The following is an 18,097-nucleotide window of genomic DNA, read 5'->3' as shown; positions in this document are numbered from 1 at the left end:
TGACATCTAAATTATGCCTTAGCAGATGATCCTCCCAGTATGGCAGATCCCAGAAAATATTTTTTTTGTGCCAGTTATGTAGGTCTCCAACAGCATCTACCGGAAAACACTCATGTCCACCGACGTCTGGCGTCCTTTCTGCACCAAAATCTCTTAGTTGTGTCTTTAAATCTTTCCCACAAATTTCCAGAGGTGGACTGTCAAACACCCTCTTGTTCTTCGTAAACAAATTCCTACTCCTACTATATGGATGATCAGGTGGTAGGAATCTCCTGTGACAGTCAAACCAACACGTTTTCCTTCCGTCTTTTAGTTGGAAAGCATCAATGTTATCTTGACAATATGGACATGATAGCCTTCTATGCGTTCTCCATCCAGATAACATACCATATGCTGGAAAATCACTTATTGTCCACATTAGTACTGCCCGCATTTGAAAGTTTTCTTTACACGAAACATCGTATGTTTCAGCACCTTGAGCCCATAGTTGTTGCAACTCATATATTAGTGGCTGAAGAAACACATCAAGTGATCTCTTAGGATGCTCTGGTCCGGGAACGAGAATCGAGAGAAACAAAAACTCTCGTCGCAAGCACAAGTTTGGGGGTAGGTTGTATGGTGTAAGAATGACTGGCCATAGAGAATACTGTCTTCCACTCTTGCCAAACGGGCTGAAACCATCAGTACATAATCCAAGGTAGACATTTATTCTCTCATACGCAAAGTCGGGATACTTTGATTGGAAATGCTTTCACGCTTTTGCATCTGAAGGATGTCTGATCTCACCATCTGTTGAGTGCTCCGCATGCCATCTCATTGGTTGCGCTGTGCGTTCAGACAGATACAACCTCTGCAACCTTTCCGTCAAAGGCAAATACCACATCCTTTTATATAGCACTGGAACTCTTCCACTCGTATCTTTATAACGAGGCTTCCCACAAAATTTGCATGTAACCCGCTGTTCATCCGCCCTCCAATAAATCATGCAGTTGTCGCTGCATACATCTATTACCTAATACGATAAACCAAGACCAGCTACGAGTTTCTGAACCTCGTAGTATGAACCAGGAGCTACATTATCCTCGGGTAGAATACCTTTTACAAAATCAGCAATCGCATCCACACAGTCTTCAGCCAAATTATAATCTGTTTTAATGCCCATCAATCTTGTAGCAGATGATAAAGCTGAATGACCATCTCTGCAACCTTCGTACAATGGTTGCTTTCCAGCATCCAACATATCATAAAATCTACTAGCTTGTGCATTGGGTAAATCTTCCCCTCTAAAATGATCATTTACCATCTGCTCAGTACCTACACCATAATCTACATCCGTTCTAATTGGTTCTTCTAATCTAACCGCTGGCTGAGGTTCGCTAGTACTACCATGTTCATAATCAGTTTCCCCATGATGATACCAAATTTTGTAACTTCGTGTAAACCCACTCAAATATAGATGAGTCCAAACATCCCACTCTTTAATAACCTTTCTATTTTTACAATTAGAGCAAGGACATCTTAACATACTTGTTTTTGCTTCCGGTTGTCGGTGAACTAACCCCATGAATTCGGTTATACCTCGTTGGTATTCTTCCGTAAGCAATCTTGTGTTCGGATCCAAATGAGGTCGATCGATCCAAGAACGAAAGTAATTTGAAGAAGACATGTTTTTTTATGAATCAAATTCGTGTGTAAAGAGAGTAAGAAGGAGGATGAAGATATGGAGTGAATGAAGAGGAAGAGGGGTGCTTGTATTTATAGTTGAAATCCTGCCGACAGACCGAGGAAATTCCGACGGAATTCCGACGCCAACGGCTAGTTCGTCGGAATTTCCTCGGAATTTTAAAAATCTCCCAACGGCTCTCTAACGGCTATAATATATCCTCGGAATTCATCGGTTTTTTCCGAGGAATACATTTTTCCTCGGTATTCCATAAGAATATTCCGACGGATTGATATTTCCTCGTCAGGAGTTTAACTAACTAGGACATAATAATATATAAAAAATTAGGACTAATCCATTTATCACTAATTGATTTTAAGTAAAAATTTCATGATAAATCAAAATTTAACTATCGTTTTATTTTTTGTATGGCTGGATATTTGATCCATAAATCTGGCGAAACCAAAACCTAGAACTTTTTAACAAATGGATTCTCTTGCGCAGACCCCCATAATCCAAATCTACCATAATTTGCTCTAATTTTCTTCCAACCAGGTTGAAGCAACTACGTGTGGATTAATATGGTTAAACTTTATAGTTGTTGTCAGGAATTCATATAATATGGGTGAAAGCGTAAAAGAAATAGAAACGAACTAAGGCAATTAGCAAATACTTTCCTTTGCATTAAATGTGTGAATGAACAAATACAATCTTAAAATAGTTTAATTATGAGTTGAAAACCTGATATAATTAGGATTAAGAAATATAAAAACCATTTTATTCTATTTAGTTCTAATACAGTAGAATGACTCCAGACATACTTCTTTTAGTTTTAAATCACCTTGAACATATGTTTTATCATAAAGGATTATTCGTAAAAGGAGAACAACATGGAGAGAAATCAACGTACATAAGATGCATGTGGCTGAGGCTGTAATAGAACTGTTTTCTAACCACACTTACCTTCTTTCCTTATATATACCAACCCAACATCACTTATTTTCGTCACTAACCTTCTGCCTTAGAAAGAGACATAGAGAGAGAGAGAAATGGAAGTAATGCGAATTCTTCACATGAACAAAGGAAACGGTGAAACAAGTTACGCCAAAAACTCCATTGTTCAGGTTGAAGATTTATATCAAAAACATATTCATCAGTCTTGCGTACACACATATATATAGTATATACTGTAATGTCAAAATCCATCTATATTTATATTTTATTTTAGATAAGAAAATATAATAAAATATGTGTAAAATGTTTATGTAACTCGCAGAGCAACATAATATCTTTAGGCAGAAGAGTAATGGACGAGGCCTTGAAGAAGCTGATGATAAGAAATTCAGAAATTTTGAGCTTTGGAATCGCCGACTTGGGCTGTTCCTCCGGTCCCAACAGTCTCTTGTCCATCTCCAATATCGTAGAAACAATCCAAAACTTGTGTCCTGACCTCGACCGTCCTGTTCCTGAGCTCAGTCTCTCTCTCAACGACCTTCCTAGCAATGACTTCAACTACATCTTTGCTTCTTTGCCGGAGTTTTACGACCGGCTTAAGAAGAGAGACAACAACTATGAGAGTTTAGGTTTTGAGCACGGAAATGGAGGACCGTGTTTTGTGTCGGCGGTTCCTGGCTCTTTCTACGGACGTTTGTTTCCTCGCCGGAGCCTTCACTTTGTTCAATTTTCTTCTAGTTTACACTGGTTGTCTCAGGTGTGTTTTCTGTTTCTCTATGCGGCATTTCAATTATGACTATGATATTGACGAATGACGAGTGTATACTAAATATTTTATTTTAAAAGAAATTAGTGTCATTTGCCAACTCGCATTATGAAAACTGAATTATTAAATCTGATATACTATTATGACTTGAAAATCATAGTTAAAATAAATATTTCTAAAGTTAAATATGCCTTTTACGAAAATAAGTTAATCTATAGTTCGTAAAATTGATATACAATTTTTTTCTTATATTAGAAAGCTATTCTATTTTTAAATTAGATAGTCTCGAAAACCTAACTGGAATAGAATTATGATAATAACTATAGGTTTCATGCAAAAGTGTTGTTTCACTATACGGTACCAAGAAAATATTTACCCAAGTAATATACCTTTTTAAGTGAAATTTAGTGCGTGGGAATCTTTCTTATTCGAGATACCAAAACAAAACAAAAAGATTTGAAAACCTAGTGGTTCATACATGACATATCACACATCACACTGGAAATTACCAATTTGGTGCATTCATTTCATCAAAATATCACATATTTATGGTAATTTGTACATGCTAACAAATGAAATTATCATCTATATACAAGGTTCCATGTGGTGAGGTGAACAAAAAAGATGGGGTGGTCATAACAGCTGATTTAGACAACAAAGGAAAAATATACCTATCCAAGACAAGTCCTATGAGTGCACATAAGGCCTATGCTCTTCAATTCCAAACCGATTTCTCGGTGTTTCTGATATCGCGATCCGAGGAGTTGGTTCCTGGAGGCCGAATGGTTTTATCCTTCCTAGGTAGAAGCTCACCTGATCCTACAACCGAAGAGGGTTGCCATCAGTGGGAACTACTAGCTCAAGCTCTTATGTCCATGGCCAAAGAGGTAGTGTTTACCTTTAATTAGAACCAACATGTACTGTATATGGTCTCTTGGGGCTGTATATATATATATATGGCCCATATTACTCTATAGGGATCTGACCGTGGCACGTTACTTGACCAATTAAGTTATCCCAGTGATGGCCGGCCCCATTGAATACTTTTCCAAATTTGTTTTCTCAAATGATTTAGTTTAGTCAGTTTATGTAAATTGATACATATCATATACTGATATAGACATAGTATTGGTACCATATAAGTTTTGTTTGGTAGTGCCGAATAGCTCAAAACCACTATTCCCCCCCCCCCTCCCCAATATGACAAAAATACATACAAATTATTGTAGAAAATCAAGTAGATAACTAAGAACACCAATGACGAAAGCCATTTATAATAACTCAACTATTGTAGCCTGGACTTTCTATAAACCCATAGATACTAGCCCAGCCATAATACAGCCCAATCAAGTTTAATATATACTCAATGTCATAAATAAACGTCCTCCTTTTCTGTTCTTCGTATAAAGGGTATCATCGAAGAAGAGAATATCGATGCTTTCAACGCTCCTTACTATGCTACGAGCCCCGAAGAATTGAAAATGGCGATAGAGAAAGAAGGTTCTTTTTCGATTGATCGACTTGAGATAAGTCCGGTTGATTGGGAAGGTGGGAGTATCAGCGACGACAGCTATGACATAGTACGCTTCAAACCCGAAGCCCTAGCTTGTGGACGAAGAGTGGCAAAGACAATACGAGCTGTGGTAGAGCCGACGCTAGAACCTACATTTGGTCAAAAGGTGATGGACGAACTTTTCGAAAGATACGCAAAGCTAATGGGAGAGTACTTGTATGTAAGCTCGCCTCGATACGCTATTATTATTGTTTCACTCCTAAGAATGGGTTAGTCATATTATAACATATGCTTTCTTACATGTCTGTAGACCTACAGTGACATGATTTGGTACTTTAACTATGTAACGCCATTTGCTTCAAGAATAAAATAAACAAAAAATGTGTGCTTTTGAGTTGAAACGAAGATGTAATTTTTAGTTACTGATAATATATGCAATGTAAAATCTAAGAATTTGTCCTTATCATATCTTATTCATGCATCAAATCTACTACTCCCTCCGTTTCAAAATATATGATGTTTTAGGGAGTTTTTGATGTTTCAAAATAGACGATGTTTTTATATTTAAATGTATCTTTTAACTTTATCGAAAACTGTGTAAGCAATCATATTTTCTAATCTGTTTTGTGATTGGTTGAATAATTTTTAATATATAGTTTAATGATATTTTTTAGATAAAAAAACAAGTTTATTAATATTTGTGTCATAACCTAAAACTTAATGTATTTTGAAACAGAGGGAGTATTAAACAAAATTTAAAATGAATAACGTTTCACTCTATTTAATATTTACGCCTACAGAAAATAATATAAGATGCAAGTAATAAGAATTTTATTGTTCAATATTTATAAAGTTTATGACTGAAAAGTCATTATAGAGTAACTTATTACTCCAGTTTTAATATTACTCTGAATTTTGCTGATTGTTTACAAGTGGAAATCAACTTTTTCATTTTTACTCCATTTACTATTCAAATAATAAGAGAGAGATAAACAATAATAAATGATGTTACTCTATTGTTACTCTAATAAATGATGTTACTCTAAATGATATCATTTGCAATAATATGTTCCACGAATCATATGCCATGTGATCTATGTTCCAATAATAAACAATTTTATTCTTAGTTACAATAGAGTAACATCATTTATTATTGTTTATCTCTCTCTTGTATGTTTTCCACTATTTTTCCCCACTCTTTTTCACTTATATTTTTTACTCTTATTTACTCTGATTCTACCAATCAGACTCAAAATCAATTTGGGCATTGTCAATAATTCAGTATCTAGAAGCTGAAACTTGAAATGAGAGACATGGGATGCATATAGAAGCTGAAACTCGAGTGATTCATATAGGTTCAATTTTAGGGGATGATTGGTTGGGGCTGTAGATGTTCTGGATAGCCAAAATTTAGTCTACAGCTATATATGTCAACCAATCAAGTTTTGATTTCTTTAAAAAACTCACGGCAAAAAAAACTCCCTTGCTGACAAAAATGTGATGAGCATGCGGAAAACTTTTCAACGGCAATGAAAAAATGTTTTTTTTTATTATTGTTTCGCCTCGATACGCTATACTTCAAGAATCATAATTAAATCTTCTTTCTCTTTTTTTTTTTAATGTGGAAACTTTCTCTCTATTTAAGACTGAAAAAGGAACTTTGAAAACAAATATAAATGGACCATCTTTCCCTCTGTCCCCTCGTAGTTCCCCTGCTGTGCTTAGTGATACTAGCACTCAGTAAAATATTCAAAACCGTGATCCAAGATCAAGAGAAATCAACGGCTGATATTCCTCCGGGAAGCCATGGTTTTCCGGTGGTCGGAGAAACACTTCAGTTCATGCTTTCCGTAAACAGCGGCAAAGGCTTCTATGAGTTCGTTCGTAGTCGTCGTATCAGGTAAACACAATAAGCCTCTGGACTAGTTAGAAGGTTTCTGGCTGAAGTACTTTTAGGACATTATTTAATACTAATATTACAGGTACGGAAGTTGCTTTAGGACAAGTTTGTTCGGAGAGACGCACGTGTTCTTGTCGACGACTGAGTCAGCTCGGGCTGTTTTAAATAACGAGTCAGGGATGTTCACGAAACGGTACATAAAGTCCATAGCTGCGCTTGTGGGTGACCGGAGCCTTCTTTGTGCTTCTCAACACCATCACAAGATTCTCCGTAGCCGTTTTATCAACTTGTCGTTGACGCGCTTAGTGGATGGGAGCACCGTGGTACAGTGGTCTTGCTCACAGATTTGCTCCAGGTTTGTTTAACACACGTTGCATGATGGTTTGAATAGGAATAAGCCGTTTTTTTAATAAAAAGACTTATTTAGAAAACCGTTTTCCTTAATGAGAAAAGTTTGGCCCAACTTGGCCCATTTCGTACGCCTTTTATGTGCTAAAATAAATGGTTAAGTTTGGAAAAAGACTGATATTTTTACTTTAGTCAAATCAAAAACTGAATAAATTTTGTTTATAAAGGTCAATCTTAATATTTGAAATTTCCAAGTATATGAGCAATATGGTAACTAACGGTGCAGATAACATTCAAAGCAATGTGTAAGATGTTAATAAGTCTAGAAAACGAAGAAGAATTGGGTTCATTGCAAAGGGATGTTGGCTTTGTTTGTGAAGCCATGCTCGCTTTTCCTCTCAATTTACCCTGGACTAGATTTCACGAGGGTATCATGGTAATTTCAGTACCTTCTTTGACGTTTTAACATCAAAGTAATAGAGATTATTACACTTGGATTGGTTTGAATCACGAGAAGAGGTGTGTTATAAATGATGTGTTATAAATGATGCAGGCAAGAGGAAGAGTTATGGAGGTGTTAGAAAAGATAATTAGAGACCGGAGAAATGAAACAAATAGTCATAATAATAATAATCATGAAGATTTTCTGCAGCAGCTTCTTGCAGTAGATAGCGACGACTCTGCTTCGTCTTCTGATCATTATACTAAGTTGACTGATGCTGAGATTAAGGACAATATTTTGACCATGATCATTGCAGGTCCCATTTATTTATTTTAGTATTCATCATTTTTGGACCAGCTCAGAGATGAAAATTGCAAGTGCAAGATGCAAACACAATATAGTAATGCAAAAGTTAAATCAAGAGACAAAATACACAAGCAAACACCAATGCTTTATTAGAATCTCTCTGCTTAATTCAGCTGTTACATGTCTAGTGTTATCACCCTAACACACGCTACTGAAAGATTCCTAAGCTACCCGCTTATGTCTCTCAACCGTCAAGTACTTCATCCACTGATTCAGCACGACCCAGAACACTTCCAAGAGCTTTTCTCTTTCTTTATAAGATAAGCCTCTGTGTCTCTGTCACTCTACGGACGACCCATAGCTATCATATAGTTATTCTCCACGTTCCCGAAACCCTAGTCTCCAAGGCAACATGTATGGACATCTTCCATAACAATAAGTACAACTTTCCTTTTCTTGGAATGCACTTATTCCTCTTCCTTTAAGTCATAAACTTGCTCTCCAAGTTTATTCCTCTTTCCTTATCTCCAAGATATTCTCTTGCTCTCCAAATCTACACGACTCCGGCTCATCATCTTGACTCCAGATGGTCTTCACCACTCAACACGACGTCTGCTTTAGCAACTACGTCATCGACTACTTCAGGGCATACATCTTACATCAACAAAAAGTAAAATCATAACATCAAATTTCATTTTTTTACAAACTTTTGCCACAAAAATACAGGGCAGGACACGACGGCTAGTGCTTTAACGTGGATGGTTAAGTACCTCGGTGAAAATCAGAAGGTTTTGAATATTCTGATTGTAAGTTTTGAAATTAATACAGTTAAAAAATATATAATTCAATAGTTTCTCATGTATATTAGAACTATAGATTATATACACATTATCAATCATTTCACTTTTAATTTCTGCTTTTCAATTTATTTAACATAAAGACAATGTTAAAGGATTTTGTTTCTAAAAACATGTCACTATACCGGTCAACAGGAAGAACAAACTCAGGTTGCTAAGCAGGCATCAGATAAACCATTTCTCGAACTAGATGATCTCACTGAAATGACATATGCCTCAAAGGTAAATACATAACAACGTTCAAAGTTTCAAACGTGTTTCAATGGACAATGTTTTTAATATGTGCGCATATATAATTTTTGTACATAGATGGTGAAAGAATCTCTGAGAATGGCGTCTGTTGTGCCTTGGTTCCCAAGACTAGTACTTCAAGACTGTGAAAGAGAAGGTTTGCTTTAAGCACTTTATTTTAAGATTCAGTTTATTTGGTTAAGTAAATTATCTCAGATTACGAAAGGGCAGATTGTCTCTGGCTTTATTTAATACATTATTTTCTAATTTGAAAGGATACAAGATTAATAAAGGATGGAATATAAACATTGACGCTAGATCCATTCATCTTGATCCTAACGTATATAGTGAACCTCACAAGTTCAACCCTTCAAGGTTTGACGTACGTACAGTCTACTCTTAAGAAACCATATTTCCTTTCGCTATTCTTGTTTGCATAGTAACATTATTTTGTTTGTACTTATTATAACTAAATCCTAAAATGAAGGAGGAAGCGAAAGCAAACAGTTTCTTACCATTTGGTATGGGAGGAAGAACATGTCTTGGACTTAATATGGCCAAAGCCATGATGGTAGTTTTTCTCCACCGTTTTATAACCACTTACAGGTTCGTACAATTATCTTATATGAATGCATAAATTGTAATATTTCGGTTATAATAAAAATAATGATTGTGACCCAATGATAATAATGATTAAGATGGGAGGTGGTAGATGGAGATCCAAGCATCGAGAAGTGGACATTATTTGCAAGATTGAAGAGTGGATATCCGATTCGTGTGTCACGTAGATTGTAAATATATAAGTTTCAAATTAGATCTTATATGTGTATAAACAGACTCAACGAGTGTTCCTAGATACGATGTTTCATATCCAAATGTAATGTTTACAACTTAAATTGCATTAATGTCATATATTGTCACTATACTGTAGAGAAAGACAGACGAAGTTTCCACTTTGTCTTGTGCTTTGTGAACACATGATTGTAATAGTAAAGAATATTTGAACACCAAAAGAATTCTGAGGTAAATCCATAAATTATTAGCTAAGAAAGAATAAAGCGATGATGGTTGTTCATTGCTTGTCCTTAGTTGGAGTTGGTTGATTTTGTTATTCCATCAAGGATTTTTCATATTACATTCAAAATTTTGAACCTATTTGACAGGTAACTTTTTTTTAATAATAAACTCAGATTAATCTCTGAATCTATAAAATAATAACTATATAATATTTAGGGTGGTTGATATTACATTTAGTAAAAATCGGTTAGATTCAGTTAAACGATAATCACTACAGTAATGCGGCTACTTAATTGATAATTGACACTTTCAGCTCAATACAAAACCAAGTTTCGGTTTATCCTCAATTCCTTTGATGCTAAGGAATGACTCCAAAGAGAAGATTTAGTCTGCTTTTTATTGATTTGAATAATGGTTTAGTAAGTGTTCAAAAAAAAAGAATAATGGTTTGATAACAAACGTAAACTTTTTTTTTGCCTAATTTATCCAAAAAATACAATCACTACTAAGGAAAAATAGAGTTATCTTCTCCCGTGCCCTGTTCTATTTCTTTTTTGTGTGTTATTTCTTAGAAAAACATGTTTTAGTGGTTATCATATGATATTTCACAAAATTGAAGTATGTTAATTAGTGTGAAAAAAACTATTAAATCATAAAATAAGGAATTACAGGAGGTATCAAATCATTTCATTGCTCCTAATCTTTCACCTGGAAATGAGAAATTTTCCTGTATCAAAGCATTATATAAAAGAGTAATATATAACGCCTTTTTAAAACCCTTCTTTGGATTTGGTTGCGACTAAACAGGTGATGCTATTTGGGGCAAATGACAAAGACGTGATCGACAAGAAACTGCAGATAACAGTAGCGTTCGGTTCAACCACTTTGGTAAGAGACTGGATCAAAGAATGCCTCGTTCCATTAGTTTGTTATTAATTTGGTTGGTGTCAAATTACTATGAAATGAAACCCAAATTCTATATCACCATCCTTTATGCAATGATGCATGCAAATGCAATACATATCTCCGAAACACTTTCTTGGTACGTGAGTTTTACACCGTATATACAGTGAAGAGTGGAAAGAGCGGCGTAAGCAGAGCCGTGCTCACTATGTTACAAGAAAGACAATTGCCTTAGGCCCCCAACTTTCATCCTATATTCTGGGGCCCTTATTTTAATATTTCATTCAACTTTTTATAATTTTATAGATAAAAAGTTCTAATTAGCTTTGATATATGCAATATTTTTGTTGCTATAAATTTATTTACGGGCACTATCTATATATATTTCTTATTATGCTATTATAGAATTTAATATTTTAAACTTTCATATGTATTCCTAAAGTATTTTTTGTATCAGAATTTTTTTTTAGCTCAGGTAGTTTTATTTTCAATAATACATTTTTAAGTTTCCTTTTAGCCTATCTAAATCAACATATATTTAATTAAATATTACTAAACGTGTTAGATAATTTTGAATATTTATATATATGTTTTTACTTTTTGTTTAGAAAACTGAATAGCTTATATAACTTTTAAGAAATTTTATGTTTGGTTCTTCATATATACATTTATAAATATTAAATATATGGTTTTGTAGAGTTTTATGTGATAAATGTTTTATTACTAAATTATGGGAAAAATTATTTTCGCCTTAGGCCCCTCAGCACCTAGGTACGGCACTGGGCGTAAGTTCTTGGTACGTGAGTTTTTTTCTGCTTGAAAAAGGGGTACAATATTTTGGATGTACATATCAGAAGAGGAAGAGTGTAACTTGTTAGTCAAGAAACTATCCAACTCTGCGGTGGATCAATCTCCAGTCGATTTGAGCAAAACCCTTTTCTGGCTAACCGCGAGCATCATGTTTAGAGTTGTTTTAGGACAGAAGTTCCATGAGAGTCAGCTTATTGATAAAAGAGAAAGTCGACGAGCTTAATATTTGAAGCCCAGACAGCTCATGCTAGTTTCAGGACAGCACAAGAGGATCAACGATGTTTTCTTCAAGCTCGATGCTCTGTTCCAACGCGTGATCGACGATCATATGCATCCAGGAAGATCGAAAGATCAAAGGGATATCACTGAACTGGTGTTGGATGTAATGCATAAACAAGGCAAAGATGATTACTTGAAGCTCACGGTAGATCATCTCAAGGCATTAATTTCAATAAAATGAAGCACAAGACTTTTGGAAGAGAAGGGGAGTCATGAAAAACCCAGAAACACCTTCTTCAAATCCAACCACTTGTTATCGGATCACGAGAATCGAATACGCACGCAACGCAAGTGTTCAACATAATGTCTCCACCAAATGACGACGGACAATATAGTATTAACACTTGGCATTGTAAATAAAGAAGGTTATTACTAAATCAATACTATTAAATTAGGATCATGACCTATTAATATATGTTGAGTCCAACATAAAAATATACTGCATTTTAAATATAACTGTATAACATATAATACAATTGCATCTACAAAAACATAACTACCTTCATGTTAAAGGGAAAAAAACGTAACCACCCCTATAACCACTTAAACTCCTATTTTATAGGATATGTATATATCAATACTGCAACAAACAACAAATATCAAACTCCTATTTCATACCTAATTATATGGCCAATATACTAAATTTAAATTTATGATCTACAAAATATATTTTTAGAAGTAAATTTAAGATTACTAAAACTATTTAAGTCAATATATTATTATGAAAGTATTATTTATAAAAATATATACTTATGAAAAAATCAATGATAAGAAAAAATCTTATGATAGTCAATATGGGACTTCAGCATCCATCCATGCATGGTGTTCTTTGCTTAATTTTTAGTCTAAACTCTAAGGACGACGGGTTTAACAGGTTTTAAATAGATTATTCGATTAAATTTTTTTAATTAAATGTGATTTTAGTTAAAGTTAGTGAAAAACATATTAAACCATATGTATATATATATATATATATATATGTATTTAACATAATATTTTAAAAATTATTTTTATCAAACATTTTTCAAAAACTTTCTTCGGGTTTTGGTGCGGGTTGGATTTGATATTGGTTTTCAAATTTAACACTTTAAAACCATTCGAATATATATATATGTAATGTTTAATAGAATATAATATTTTGATTTTCAAGTTGATTACGAAATATTCTTGACTGGTTATATTAGGTAACTAATATGAAAATATAATATGTTGCATACTTCAGGAATAAAGTTTACAAATTATTTTTGATATGCATATAGCATAAATGTATAGTTATGCAATTTAACATATTTAATATAGTTACTAAATTAAGCTAAAATAAATTAATATAAAACACAAATATGATTACAAAAAATATCATAAATATAAAAATTAATAGAAACAAAAAAACAAAAAAATTACAAACCAACAATATACTGCGGATCAAGATCTAAAACAGAAAAATATGATTACAAAGAAACATGTATATGTTGGTTAACTTTTTAATTGCTATTATTTTATTAAATTGATTTTGTTTAAAATTTATACACAAATTTGACTACAAATAAAAACACAAATACAAATACAGAAAAAAGATTATAAAACTTAAATTTCTAAAAAAATAATTAAAACAAAAATATACCCGCCTTTTCAAAAGCGGGTCAAAATCTAATTATTTATTAATATACTAAAAAGCACATTTCTTTGATAAACTAATCATAAAGCGTGTTAAGGTAAAATTTTGACTATTAACTAATCATTTTGTGAATGCAGCTCAGACTTTTTTCTGTGTTTGCAATCAGAATGATAGGCTTTATTGATTTATTATAAATGCCCTTTATAATATTGTTACAGTACATAAAAGACTTATGTATATTGTAAAATAAAATCGGAATAAAAACCTCTCTCTAGAAACTTTATAATATTGTTACAGTACATAAAAGACTTATGTATATTGTAAAATAAAATCGGAATAAAAACCTCTCTCTAGAAACTCTCCAACTTCTCTCTCAAAACAAAGTTCATCTTCCATGTCGGTGTGTGTGTTTTCCGGCGGTGGTGCGGCACCGTCGGAATAGCTTTTGTTTTTGTTTTGTTCTTGCGTTTAAAGTGTCTGTTTAGTTTCCTCTCCAACATCGGTGACAATCGTTTTGCATCGTCTGGTTGGTTTTTGACTCTGGTGTCATCACCTTATTCTCCGGTGAGGGCAGCCGGCTCTTGACTCTGATTTCGACCTTTCTTCAAGGTGAAGTCGGCACGATCGATTCCCAATCAATGGAATGTCTCTGTTTTTAAGTCTTGGTGTTTTGGTGTTGGATGAAATCTCGACTTCGGTCGATCGAAGCTCTCTGTTATATGGTGGTTCCGATGTGTGTGAAGATCTTCTCTATGATTATAGATGTGATATGGATTAGGGACGATTGACGTTCTCCGGTCGATGGATATGAGAAGAAGATGTGGGCCTTAAAGCTGGTGGTTTCTTTGGGTGTGGTACTATTCCCGGTTAGGTTCTGGTGGTTTGCCGTGTTTCCGGCGACGACATGCAATTTGGTGAAGGCGGTGGAGACTTTCCAACACGTGGGCTTTCGTCCTCGTGCTTTGAACACGTGGTAGGGATGTGTTGTTTTCTCCTGTGCCGTGGGTTTACTTGGGCCATTGTTGGGCTTTGTTCTTTTTTTGGGTTTATGTTGTAGGTTTATATGCTGGTTGAATGCCTTTTGTGTGGGCTTTTTATATCTCTAAAAGTAATATCAATAAATATCGGTTGGCAAAAAAAAAAAAGACTTATGTATATTGTATTTTCATACATCGTACACGGTATATTGCGTGCGTACAAGAAAAGAAAAAACGGGGCAAAGCCTGACACAGGTTTATAGAGTTGTCGGCTATAAAAGTTTTGGGGATCAGCTGTGTTGTTTTCTAGTGTCATCCCCCTCTCCACTCCTTAGCAAAATGACACAACTACCCCGTAAACTTTTTTGGCTTAATTTATCCAAAGAATACAATCACTACTAAGGAAAATAGAGTTATATATCTTCTGCCGTGTCCTGTTCTAAGAGTATCAATGAACAAAAACCCTCATGAAATCCCCAACTTTTATAATCATCTCCAAAAATCGAAATTAAGAAAAGTATTATAGTTGCGCACAGACACACACACATATCCAATTTAATAATTGGTGGAACAAATAGTCCAGTCCCTTTGCATTTATGTCTAAGAAGATGACAAAGTAGCACCTCCCGATATCCCCCTCTCCAAAACAAATTACATTATTGCCCTTCATGAAGCTATTTGTAGCCTCTCCTCTACGCTACGCTCTCTCTCTCTCTCCCACTCTTGCTCGCTTAGCAAAAAGAACAAAAAAACAAAAAATGTCGAAAGCCTTAGCAAAAGTCGGAACAGCCGCAAACGCGGTTTTCCGTACGATATCAAAAGCTTACAAGAACCCAAACACACAGGATACGCTTGTGAACGCTTCTGTGGAACTCGGAACATCCGCTGCGAAGACAGCCTTGGAGGGCGGGAGCAAGAAGACTCCGCCGTCACCGCCGTCGCCGCCATCGTACATGTACCTGAACACCAGTGCCATGGTAGAGCAGCCTCAAGGCCGTTATCCTTCTCAACCTCGACCCCTCTTTCCCTGCTTCTTCCCGATGGTCTCTTCTCAGACACGTCGGACGTCGTTCGTACCCACCAACACGGATCTGGAGCCCCAGTTTCCCGAGGAAGACTTCAGAGGAGAAGGTGGTAGTTCTTTTTCCTGGAAGATGAACGGGTCAGATGTGGGAGCTTCGAAGATGGTCCTTCTCCCACGCGGGTTTCCCCAGCCTGTCTTCTCCAACGGGCCAAAAATGGCGTTCGTTTTACAAGGTAATACATATTCTTCTCTTTTTCTTTGTTTTGATCTAAAATATATGAGCTGGATCATATAAAATCTCTGAATTTGTTTGCCAACACTCGTTACTTGTGTCTCAAGTTTTTTTATTCTGTTTGATTTACAAACTTCCAACACACATGTTACTTGTAAAGTTCCAAGTTTATTCCATCTTTCTAATCGGGTTAATTAATTTTTTTTACGTAGAAAAACCCCATAATCATTCTGGAATTTGTTTTGCATCTTTCTTTTTGTTTTTTTTTTGTTTTTAATCAAGCATTAATGGCCATTTAGTAAGTTTAGAGAACTACGACGTTTTACTAGCGAGCTCAAACTTTGGCATTCACAAAATTAGCAGGCATGGGCCCCACCCAACTTTTCATTTTTAATATCTTTTGTTACAAAATTTGTCATCTTTCTTGTCTTTACTTTACTAGACTAGTTAAATACTCTTCTCTTATAAACTTTGAGCATTTATACTATAGAGTCTTTATTCCTCCGGCAACATTTTCTAACTTAACTTTGCGATCGATTAAATTTTCTTTCTTGTCACTTTGAATCCTCTCTTCTATTTTTGTTTAGTTTGAAACTAACACCTTGTTAGATGCAGGTACGGGAACTGCCGGTATTGTTGTGCCTAACGGCAACGGCGTCCTGAATGAGAGAGTCGTCCGAATCTCCGAAGCAGATGTCATAGCCGTTCCTTCAGGAGTTGTAACGTGGTGGTTCAACGACAACAGCGACACACACCTCGCCATTGTCTTCCTCGGACAGCAACGCCTTGTCAATTTCTACCTTGCCGGGCCAAGAGGAGTCTTCAAAGGCTTTTCTGCCGAGGTCGTGTGCACGTCGTTGCAGCTTGGTGAAGCAGTGGCAGCCCTCCTCGACTCTCAGACCACCCACGGCGGCATCGTGAAGCTCGGTCCGGAGCTCAACATGCCGCAGCCGAATATCATCAACAGGGACGGTCTAGTCTTCAACTCCTTTACGGCGGTTCTAGGTGAGGGAGATAGCAGCGGAGATGCCTTTTTCTTGAACTCCACCAACCTCCCTCTGCTCAACGAGGTTGGTTCGGGATCTTCGATCATTCAACTCGGCTCCGGATGCATATACCCTCCAACATACGCTTGTGCTACTAAATTCCAGATCATCCTCGTGTTCTCGGGCTCTGGCAATGTTGAAGTTGTTGGTCCTAATGGCGACAGTATCATCAACGCAGCTGTCGAAAAAGGCCACCTATTCATTGTCCCTGACACTAGTGTGCTCTCGGCTACTGCAGGCCACATTGGACTGGGTTGGCTCTCGATCCTCAATTCTCCAACGTGAGCTTCTCTGCTTTCTTGTTATTGACTTTTGTTTTTTTTTTATAACCTATTTTGATTTAGCTTGTTTACTTGCAGACCACGTTTCCTTACTTTGGCCGGGAGAGGTTCTGTTCTCAAAAGTTTGTCTCAGGCCGTGGTTCAAGCTGCATTTAACGTCACTACACCCATGGAGAGGAAGATACGTTTCCCCGGTCAATCTCACTGAATAGCATCGGTCATCTATGGTGTTTATGAGATTTTCTCTGCTAATCTTGTTTGAACCATTAAGTTTCTTGTTTACAAAACTCGTATCTTTCCTTCATGATGATATATTTATTTTTCTCTATTATGTAAAAGCATTGCTTGCAGAGCAAACTTCTCAAAACCCTTATTAAAGGCGACTTTATTTTCCCCAAAACGATTATCACACGGCTGAGATAATTACAAGAATGTTCGATCGTTTCCCTTCGTGAAGTAGCTCTTACTAGTATAACAATTTTTATATGCGAATTAAGGTAACTAGTTACTAAAATGGGAATTTAACTGGAGCCAGTAGATTTTGATTCTTTAGGCGTTTTTCCATCCCGGTGATAATGAACTAAGAAACCAATTAATTGGATCGTCTAATAGTTTACATTGCTTGTCTTATACTGATTACGTTTTATGTTTTTTTTTTTTTGCTTTAGCTTTGAGGTTAGTGTTTTACAAACAAACCAAAAATGACCTGTTCGATTTTATAATTAGTTTAATATTATCTTAACTAGGAAACAAAACCCGCACATTCGCGCGGGCATCAAATTCTTTACTAAAATTTTTTTTAATATTAATAGAATGTGTATATTTTTATTTAATACTTTTAAATTTTGTTTGTTTGGTCGACCTTCTCTCGTGTTCAGTGTTAGGAATGTCAACTTCTTTGATTAGCCTTTGTGAATTTCTTAATTCACATTC

The 18,097-nt window shown here is 35.4% G+C and overlaps 2 protein-coding genes and 1 pseudogene across 3 annotated transcripts; all 3 read left to right on the top strand.

Moving 5' to 3' along the window:
- Window positions 1–2,657: 2,657 nt before the first annotated feature.
- On the top strand, window positions 2,658–5,301 carry LOC106417789 (jasmonate O-methyltransferase). The gene is made up of 4 exons (XM_013858535.3): window positions 2,658–2,787; window positions 2,940–3,374; window positions 3,980–4,270; window positions 4,793–5,301. Exons 1-4 carry the CDS (start codon window positions 2,713–2,715, stop codon window positions 5,168–5,170), a joined length of 1,179 nt encoding a protein of 392 aa, XP_013713989.1. The 5' UTR covers window positions 2,658–2,712; the 3' UTR covers window positions 5,171–5,301.
- A 944-nt stretch (window positions 5,302–6,245) lies between these two features.
- On the top strand, window positions 6,246–9,811 carry LOC106417766 (annotated as a pseudogene).
- A 5,068-nt stretch (window positions 9,812–14,879) lies between these two features.
- On the top strand, window positions 14,880–17,564 carry LOC106417779 (11S globulin seed storage protein 1). 2 transcript variants are annotated; one of them, XM_022714391.2, is made up of 3 exons: window positions 14,880–15,838; window positions 16,447–17,164; window positions 17,243–17,564. In XM_022714391.2, exons 1-3 carry the CDS (start codon window positions 15,250–15,252, stop codon window positions 17,370–17,372), a joined length of 1,437 nt encoding a protein of 478 aa, XP_022570112.2. In that variant the 5' UTR covers window positions 14,880–15,249; the 3' UTR covers window positions 17,373–17,564. The 2 variants fall into 2 exon arrangements, with proteins under 2 accessions (XP_022570112.2, XP_013713981.2); XM_013858527.3 differs by having other exon boundaries at window positions 14,901–15,838; window positions 16,453–17,164.
- The last annotated feature ends 533 nt before the right edge of the window (window positions 17,565–18,097 follow it).

The sequence above is a fragment of the Brassica napus genome, chromosome C8 (genome assembly GCF_020379485.1).
Source record: "Brassica napus cultivar Da-Ae chromosome C8, Da-Ae, whole genome shotgun sequence".
Taxonomy (NCBI): domain Eukaryota; kingdom Viridiplantae; phylum Streptophyta; class Magnoliopsida; order Brassicales; family Brassicaceae; genus Brassica; species Brassica napus.
This window is presented reverse-complemented; position numbering and strand designations above follow the sequence as displayed.